A 10,136-nucleotide genomic window follows, 5' to 3' on the forward strand; every position below is an offset into this window, starting at 1 on the left:
GCAAAACAGTGATCAAAACAGCTTCCACAACTAAAAATAATGGCAAGAGGTTTTATGCGTGCGTAAATTATGTGGTAAGTTTATTGTTTATGAATTTTATTTGAACAAAAATAACATGTTTGCTGTTTTAGTAATTGTTTAGACCTTAATTGTGTGATTATACAGAATGACAAAAATCGTGGTTGCAATTTCTTTAAATGGGTTGATCCAGACATTTGTGTGTGCTGTGATCGAGTGATGTCGATGTTGATGGAGTGGCAGCAGGATTTGAAGTCTGAAAGAGCAATGGAAGTCTTGAAATGCAAGATTGAAATTGCTCAGATCAAGTCGAAAATGGAAGTTGATGCTGCTAATTTCGCACTTAAACTTGAAAGGCAGAAGAATAAGTATAACGGCTTGCAGCTGAAGTTCCAAGTTGCACTTGCATGTTGTTTGTGTGTTGTCGCTGTAATGATGTTTTATCTATTTTCTTCTAATGGACTTGCATCAAGGCTGATGTTGACCAGATGAAGAAGACGACTGAATTTGCATATTTTTGTTGTCGTCACTTGTTAATCCAATCCAACTGCTATCAGCCTATGAAAGTTGTGGTTATGTTTTATTTTGTAATGTTTTTTTGTATGAATTTTGTTGAATTTGGAATATATGGAGTGGCAGCTTTGTATGAATTTTGTTTGAATTTTGTATGAAACTTGTAATGCTTTGTATGAATTTTGTTGGTACAAATTAACAAGCTGTTTTTGGGATTTGTTCACATAATTGAGTCCTCTATTGAATTTGATGCAATTAGATGGATGAGATTACAATGGAATAACACAAGGAGACATTTCAAGAATCCTTCTTTAATTCAATTTAACACATAGAAACAAGCCCTCATCAGTGAAGTAAATATTAGCTTAGACATAGGATCTTAATCAAATTACAAAACTTGAAAAAAAAAAAAAAAAATGCAAACTCTTCGTACCAATCATAATGTGATATCACATACAAAAAAAAATGATATAAAAAAAATATCAACCCATTTGTGCAATAAACTAAACCAAATTAAGATACCCAGATGACAATTTTCAACAAATTAATGGATTCAAAAGTGACATTTGATGCAATTCCAACACATTGTATTGATTTTTTAATTAATCAATACAATGAACGTACTACATTGTATCTTTAATTCTCCATTGTATCTTTAATTAATCAATGCATTCCTTGTGTTATTCCATTGTACGTATAGCAAGTCTTTTCATTTCTATAGGCTATTAAAATATCATGGAATATACTCCTAATTTGATGCAATTCCACTAAGGAAATTGTCAATCATCCAACTAGTCAAGCATAACTATTACAAAATGGTGAATCCATAAGTCACATAGTTTCCAAATGTTCCCAACACTATACATCTATACCATTTTCACTTGGCACATTACAATTTACATAACAGAATATAAATACAACTTTGATGCAATTCCACTAAGGAAATTGTCAATCATCCAACTAGTCAAGCATAACTATTACAAAATGGTGAATCCATAAGTCACATAGTCAGTTTCTAAATGTTCCCAAAAAAGTTTCAAACATTTCAACTTCATGCATCACATAGTTTCAAACACAAAAAAAGTTGTCAACAACAAATCATAGTTCCCACATTTTCTTCTTCCCTTTGCCCTTCACTACTGTGGTGGACTTCTTTTTCCCTTTATTCATTGTTTGAACATGGTCCCCAAAACCTGGCGGAGGGTGGTCAGCAGTTGTCTCCTTACCCTTCTGTATGTCAAAATCTGGTGGGACAGTTCTAAATGTTATACCACCAACTCGGGGAGGACCCCAAGAGCATACGGGTCCACCACCTAGAATTGGGGGTGGGCCAGCAGGGTCCCCAGTCAAATCAACAATAAGCTTTTGGTTGGTAGGTTGTCTCTTACTCCCAACATGCTCCCTTAACCTACCACCCTCCCTAGTCCTTGTAGCCAATCCTACAGTTGTCTTCTGCTTATGACCAAATATTGATTTAGCCTGCAATATAGGTATACCATCAGGCTAATAAAGTTGGGGTTAATATGAAAAATCACCAAATAAGAAAAATGAAAAATTGCTCACATTTGGTATGTATGCATAATGTGTTGCTGCTGCTGCCCTGTTAGCTGTTCTGGCTTGATGGGATGAAGAAGGTACTACTCTGGCCGGCTCTGGTGCAAGTTGGGATGCAGGCTCTGGTGCAGGTTGTGATGCAGGATGTGATGGAGGGTTTGGTGCATACCCTGATGGAGTCTCTGGTGCAGGCTGTGATTGTGTGTTCACTCTTGCTCTTTTTGCACCAGCTGATGGTATGTTAACTCTTCCCCTTTTTGCCCCAGCTGATGGTGTGTTAACTCTTCCCCTTTTTGCCCCAGCTGATGGTGTGTTAACTCTTCCCCTTTTTGCACCTCTAAAAGGTGTGTTCACTCTTGATCTTGAGGTGGTGGTTGCTGAGGTGGCAGTTGAAGATCCAGCCAACTACAACAATATAGTGCATACAGTAAACTAAATCCAACACAATTGTTGACAAATATAGTCAATTCAACACTAATCAACAAAGAGTAAAAACAGCAAACTAAGCCCAACACAATTGTTGACAAATATAGTCAATTCAACACCAATCAACAAATAGTAAATAGAGCAAACTAAGCCCAACACAATTATTGACAAATATAGTCAATTCAACATTAATCAACAAAGAGTAAAAACAGCAAACTAAGCCCAACACAATTGTTGACAAATATAGTCAATTCAACACTAATCAACAAATAGTAAATACAGCAAACTAAGCCCAACACAATTGTTGACAAATATAGTCAATTCAACACTAATCAACAAATAGTAAATACAGCAAACTAAGCCCAACACAATTGTTGACAAATATAGTCAATAATACATTAATCAACATGGACAAAAAAACAGCAAACTAAGCCCAACACAATTATTGACAAATATAGTCAATTCAACACTAATCAACAAAGAGTAAATACAGCAAGCTAAATAAGTGACTTACCATGTCCAAACTCCAGTCAATTGATGCATTCTCTCTGTAAAATTGTCTCGTGCGGTGCCTTCTTTCCTCATGTCGCAGCCTAGCTTCGCATGATCTCTTATTGTGACCAAACTTTCGACAGTGCCCACATTGATTCTTATTTCCCCCCTTCCTGATTGCACTAGGGTTTCTTGGTTCTTCAACACCCCTATTTCTGAGTTTTTTTGGTCTGCCAGGAGTTACTCTCGACTTGGGTGGCTCAATGTTAGGTTGGTCACTTCTAGGCCATTGCTCTTCACTTGGCACAGGGTAGATAATGTAGTCATAGCTCTTCAAGTACATCTCCTTGCTGTAGTATGGACTTAGATAATCATTAGGGTCTCCACCTTGGTGTAAAATGGGTGAAATGGCATGAGAACATGGGATACCAGTTACATCCCATTTCCTGCAGCCACAAGTGCTACCATCCACATTTACAACAAACCTCCTCCCGAGGCACTCAACTTCAAACATACCCTGTCCAGCATATGTACAGCAACAAGAACTGGCTTCATCCTCTTCCTTTTCAAGTTTTTTTCTAATCTTTGGCCCTATGGCCTCCTCCATCGAATTGATCATCTCCTTCTTCCTCACGTACCTTCTCATTAACTTACATCTAATTCCTTCCAACATGGACAAGATTGTCTGGTCACGGAACTTTTTGATCCAAGAATTGAAGCTCTCACATGTATTATTGTGTAAGAGGCCAGACTTCACATTTGTATTGAACCAACCCCTACACCATGTGTTGGGGTCAACTTTCTCCAAGTATGCATGGGCATCCTTGCTAGTTCTCTTTATCTCATCCATCACTCTGTAGAACTCTGGCTTTGTGTATGCTGCAGCAGCTTGCCATAGAAGGTCTTTCAGTAGCAACCCCCGATGACCTTCACTTCTGAAATTCGCGTACAAGTGCCTAACACATGTACGATGCTCGGACTGCGGACATACATGCTCTAGGCGTTGAACAAGGCTCTGCACAATATTTGAAAACAGAATTAGTTGCATGCACTACACCAAACTCTGAATTTATATGAATAATAACTTATTCTAAATTTACCTTCTGTCGATCTGAAATAAAAGTCCATCCATGTAGAGTTGGACCAAGATCTGTAACAAGCGCCTCCAAGAACCATGTCCAGCTATCTCTTGTCTCAGCCTCTACCACAGCCATTGCAATTGGGTACATATTGTTGTTGGCATCCCTGCCAACAGCAGCCATTAGCTGCCCCTTATACATACCCGTTAAAAAACATGCATCAACACCAATAATAGGCCTACACCCTTCCTTAAAGCCATTCTTCATGGCTGCCAATGAAACATAAAGCCTTTGAAATCTGCAAGGTACCTCAGCCATTGGTCTCTCAACCATTAGAATCATACAACTGCCCACATTAGTGCTCCTAACCATGGAGCAATAATCCCACAAACGATGGTACTGCTGATCCAATCTCCCATATATTGCTTCTCTTGCTTTTTTCCTTGCCCTATACAGGGAACTCACATGGACATCCACATTCCATTTGTTTTTCACCTTTTTATGCAACACATCTATGGGCATGTTTGGCTGCTCCCTAAAAGAATCCATACACCACTCAGCAATCCAAGTTGAAGTTACCATATGATTTTGGTACTTCCTAGTGCAAGTGTGTTTGGGTCTTATGGACACTAAAAGAAATGTCATCTCATTTTTCAACTGCCTCCCATACACCCTATACCTGCACCTTGGGTCTTTGCAAACTATGACAATCCTTTTCAGCTCATTTCTCTTGAATCTCAAATCATTCCCTCTTATAATATTCTACTGTTTCACTGCTTTTCTAAATTCAGAAGCATTGTGAAATGTATTCCCTTTAATCAATGTAGGATTATTTAAATCACTAGAATCAAACTGCACCCTTTTGGTTACATCCCTCCGGGAGGGCACTGCACTATCATCACCACTATCATGTGGTGACCTAAGCTGGTCACTATCATCACTCTCTTCCCTCTCTTCCATCTCTTCTCCACCTATATGTTGTCCATCACTTCCACCTGCATCACTTTCTCCAGCATCATCATCCTCATCATGATCTTGATCATCATCCTCCTCATCATTGTCACCCCCATCAACCTCTGCACCTTCATCATTTCCAACCCCCTCATCAATGTTCCTATAAGCAGGAGCACTATCCTCATCCGAGTCAAGACAGTCAGTATCATCACTAAGGACTGAATCCCAGAAAGCATCCTTCCTAAGCATGACTGTCCTCTCATACTCCGAATCCTCGTCATCATCGCCTTCTACAACAACATCTACTACACCATACATTACTGTATACAACACAACAAGATCATGACCTACATAGTTTGCCACCATTTCAATTACATCGTGGTCAGATGACATAAGTCTCAACCCTTGTTCTAAAGGATATCCTGGTACACAGTAATACACAAGGTCCCCAGACCTATACCCATATGTCTTACATATATCCTCTATGTCAAAAAATTTCAATTTAGAACTATCATATGGCTCTGGGTGATTACTAACATCGACCCCAACATAATGAACCCTATGTTGCCTGTTAAAAGTACCCCCATGGTGCACCTCAAACATCATAGTGTGTGGCCCCATCATGTGTCCTGCCACATTCATTACATTGACAAGTTTAAATGTGCCAACAGTAAACACTAATACAAGGACAAAGTTGTAAATATACAACTGAATTTACAACACAAAGTCATTCGTAATATAAACCGGATAGTACATGCAAGTATAGTTGGACAAGGAAAAAATGTAAAGCAACTTTCAATTGTTTAGCTCACATCACAACCTAAAGCAAAAAGAACCATTCAAAAAGAATGACCAAACCAACTCCTTTTTCATAATCTAATATGGTAGTTTGGTTGGTCTTTATAATGTCACTTATTAAATAACTTATTCTTATTTCTTAAACTTTTTTGCTTAATCACATGAAACATTTTTTTCACAAAGTCATTCATAATATAAACCGCTTAGTACATGCAAGTATAGTTGGACAAGGAAAAAATGTAAAGCAACTTTCAATTGTTTAGCTCACATCACAACCTAAAGCAAAAAGAACCATTCAAAAAGAATGACCAAACCAACTCCTTTTTCATAATCTAATATGGTAGTTTGGTTGGTCTTTATAATGTCACTTATTAAATAACTTATTCTTATTTCTTAAACTTTTTTGCTTAATCACATGAAACATTTTTTTCACAAAGTCATGCATAATATAAACCGCTTACTACATTCAATTATAGTTGGACAAGGAAAAAAAAAAAAAAAAACTGAGAGGAGATGGCGATGAGGATGTTGGGGACACAAGTACATTTAATTGAATGACAATAGCATTTGCCTATTAGTTTTTATATCCCCCTATTAACCTGCATTCTAGATGATGCTAAGAGGTAGAAGAAAGTTTGAGAACACCAGAAAGGTAGTGAAGGAGATTAGGGCATGTCTGGTTGTATTTTCTGAAAACTGATTTTAGAGAATAAAAGGAAAACTTACGAACATGTTATTTTCAATGGTTTTGTTTTTATGGTAAGGAACAACTGGAACGTCATTATCCCAAACAAAGAGTACTAGAAAGTTATATTCTTTTCTCTTGCTTAGTTATGTGGAGAAAATGGAAGGAAAACAAGGAATGGAAAAAACATTAACCAATTTGCTTTCTAAATCTCACCTACTTTGAAGAGAAAATTATGGTGATTACAAACCCCCCCCCCCCCAAAAAAAAAAAAAAACCAATAAATGCAAAATAAGCCAATTAAAAATTATGGAGAATGATTTTTGATCATTTCTCATATAACAATGACTCCAAAGCATTGAATAATTTATAGCAAGCAAGATTTCTTTATTGATTTCTACGGTAAACATCTAAGAAGCTATCTCAAAGCGGCATAGAATGTTCAAATGACTGTACCAATTTAGATGTTTCTTAATGTCAGTATAATCTTTCTATAAGATAAAATCAAGGAAAATTATCAATTTCTGGTACAACAATCATTGTAGTCAAGACAACCGTCCATTGGCTCCAATTGGATCAACATCCTCTAACCATACCAATTATTTTCAAATCCAACAATATAATTTTAATGTGTATAAAATCCAACCATTTAATTTGAACAAGTGGTCGAGATTTAAGGTTAAATAAATTTTAATTAAAGTTTATAATAGTACATTTAATTGAATGACAATAGCATTTGCCTAAACTCAGCAACCAAATCATGCAAAAGTAATGGAAGGGGACCACGCTTATATTTAATGTATTACATTCGTAGTGCCAATCACGTGTCCAACATAAGCACCAACTAGGGGACCACGCTTTAGATCAGACAAAAAAGAAAATGGTATTTGGGGGCCACACTTCAGTCTCAGAAGACAATATTACCAAACAATATGACAACTTTCCCCCAACATTATCAGAAACCAATAACTTTCCACACCAAAAAAATGACAAGGACGAATCAGCAACCAACAACAAGTCAATGCGAAAAAAAACGACAAGGACGAATCCCACGGATGGCCCATCGCAAATCGACAAAAATAGCCACACTAAAACCTCAACAAAATGCATTCTAAAAGTGTTACATGCAAAAACCCCAAATATCAAATACAAATTAATGATCAAAAACAATAAACGTCAACTACAAACCCTAAAAAACAGTAACGAAAAGTCAAGATACACAAAACGTAAATCGTACTTGATTATAGCAGTAACGAACGGAAACGAACTGAGTTTGACACGATTTCTGACTAAATCGACACCAAATCGACACCAAAAGCTCGAGGGTCTACTGGTTCGCCGACACGGAGGTGGATGGGTTCGAAAGATGACTTTTCCTTCACGTTGGAAATATCGAATGAGATCTCAGTTGTAGGTTTAATTTGGGATTTTTCAAAGAGGGTAATCTCGACATTTAACTTAGTTAAAATGAGGGTATAATGGGTAGTTTAGGTGAAAAAAGTCACGTGCAGGTCACGTGTTTCGTTTTCCGTTTGGGGTTAACGATTGATTTAGACGGAGGGGTCCAAATTGATAGCAATTGAAAGTTCAGGGGACTAAATTGAGAGATTTTGAAGTTCAGGGGGGGTATTTCAAAACGGGTGGAAGTTTGGGGGTCCTAAGTGAAGTTTCCCCTTAAATTTTTAATAGAGTCGATATGACTTTTCGTTAAATTTTAGACAAAATTTAGATTAATGTTTATATAAACCCAAGATAACTCATACGATAAAATCTAAATCGGGGCAAAAATAAAGTTGTTGAACTAGAAGGGCAAAAAGATATTTAATCCAAAATTTTATTTTTAAAAAAAAGTATATTTGATTAAAAAATAAAAACAAAAGCAACCTCAACCTGGGGTAAGAAAGATTGGACATCCCAAAAGAGGATGGACGAGGCTCAAAGAGCGATCGAGGTCAGCCCAAGCGAATTTAAAAAATAAAAAATTAAAAAATTAAAAAAAAAAAAGAAAAAGAAAAGTAAATTAAGAATAGCTAAAGAACCATAGGGGTACTCTAGGCTTAATTAAGAAACCCAATGGATCAAAAAAAGAGAGAAATGTTCCGGAATGTCAACTTAAGTTAGGACACTCTTGCCCTTGTGTATAATGTCCCGCTCTAAACCCTAGAGAGAGAACATAGTAGAGTGTGGGAGGGAGTTACGACTCCCTCATCCCCGCCTCCCACCCCCTTTCCTCCTTCCCCCTCTTCTTCTCGCCTCCACCGTAAATCGATTGGGGCGCGTGTGTCAATAGTCCTAAGCTGGCTGGTGGTAGCAGGTGTAACGCATGAGGGTGTGTTAGATTTTTGTTACTTTTTTTTGTTGTTATTGTATTTTTGCTATTTTTTAAATAAAATTGTTTTCTCTATAGATCTACTTTCAACAGTGATCTATGAGGTGAAGCTTTAGTTGTTTTCTTAGGTTTTATTTCTACGAATTCTTAAGAATAGCATAATTGGTTTCCGGTCAGTCTTTTGTATTCGTTATGGTTCATTTTTTGAAGCAAACCATAAACCGATGACAGGAGAGTTATCAGGCTTAAAGAAAAATTGTCACTATGATAGAAGCAACAAAGGGGATTGAGTTTGGTAAAGCACTAGTAGCGGATCGGAAATGAAAAAGCCAGGAAATCAATGACTTGGTAAAGGATAGAGACATGATTCATCAAAATTTGCTCTAGATCTAAAACTAATTGGGACGGTGATATTTCATAAATATTGTTTTGTAATAGCTCAAGTGGCTATTGTGTTTATCATAGATAATATTTGGGTTTCAAAGATTCCAAATTGTATATTTGGCATTGTACAAAGCATTTTTCCCATTTGATTATTATATCAATGAAGAGATAATTCGTTCAAAAAAATAAATTGACACTTTTATTTTTGTAAGTAGTTTCATATCATTAATAAAGCGTAGAGGGACACAACTCTAAGACACTCCTAATTAGGATAGTTGTAGTTAACCTTGAGACTACTACCTATTGAAAATTATTGGTTTAGGTGTCTAGCTGCTGGTCAATTTTACTTAAATCGAGGTAAATGATATACTTTACCCCTTTCAAATAAATATTTATTTTGATTAATTAAACACCATAGTGTTTTGCTTGTTTTATTAAATGTTGTTGCATGTTTAATGCTTATTTAAAAGTTACGATATTCAATGTTTTTATCTCTAGAAAATGATAATGTTATGATGTCTATTACTAAGATTGTTTTTTCTTCTTATTTAATGAGAAAAAAAAAAAAAAATGTCGAATGAAGATGTTATGAGAAAATATTTTCTCTGAGATAAGGAAACTGTTCTAAAAGTAAGAAAGATTATGCTTTAAACATGCTAGTAGAGATATGTGAAAGAATAAAAGTTATGATGAAATTCTAGAATAAAAGCTTATGAAGAAAGTAATCTAGTATGTGTTTTAAGTGAATGAAATGTTTTAAGGTTGTTTTGGCCTAAAAGATAAAACATTTGTTAGTGTGTTGTGATGGAGTGCAACTACTATGTGTGGTCCATTTCTAAAGGTTTTGCAGACTGATTGCGCCCAAAGTTAATTAGGTGACTCATAAATGACTCAACCCATCGGC

At 36.2% G+C, this 10,136-nt stretch overlaps 1 protein-coding gene across 1 annotated transcript; it reads right to left on the reverse strand.

The window, feature by feature from the left end:
• Positions 1–1,629: 1,629 nt before the first annotated feature.
• On the reverse strand, positions 1,630–4,415 carry LOC148583840 (uncharacterized). The gene is made up of 5 exons (XM_088510787.1): positions 4,104–4,415; positions 3,026–4,018; positions 2,095–2,490; positions 1,725–2,010; positions 1,630–1,667 (listed from the first exon to the last, which is right to left on the reverse strand). Exons 1-5 carry the CDS (start codon positions 4,413–4,415, stop codon positions 1,630–1,632), a joined length of 2,025 nt encoding a protein of 674 aa, XP_088366913.1.
• Between the last annotated feature and the right edge of the window lie 5,721 nt (positions 4,416–10,136).

Source organism: Corylus avellana, chromosome 9 (genome assembly GCF_965113065.1).
Source record: "Corylus avellana chromosome 9, dhCorAvel1.hap1.2, whole genome shotgun sequence".
Classification (NCBI taxonomy): Eukaryota; Viridiplantae; Streptophyta; class Magnoliopsida; order Fagales; family Betulaceae; genus Corylus; species Corylus avellana.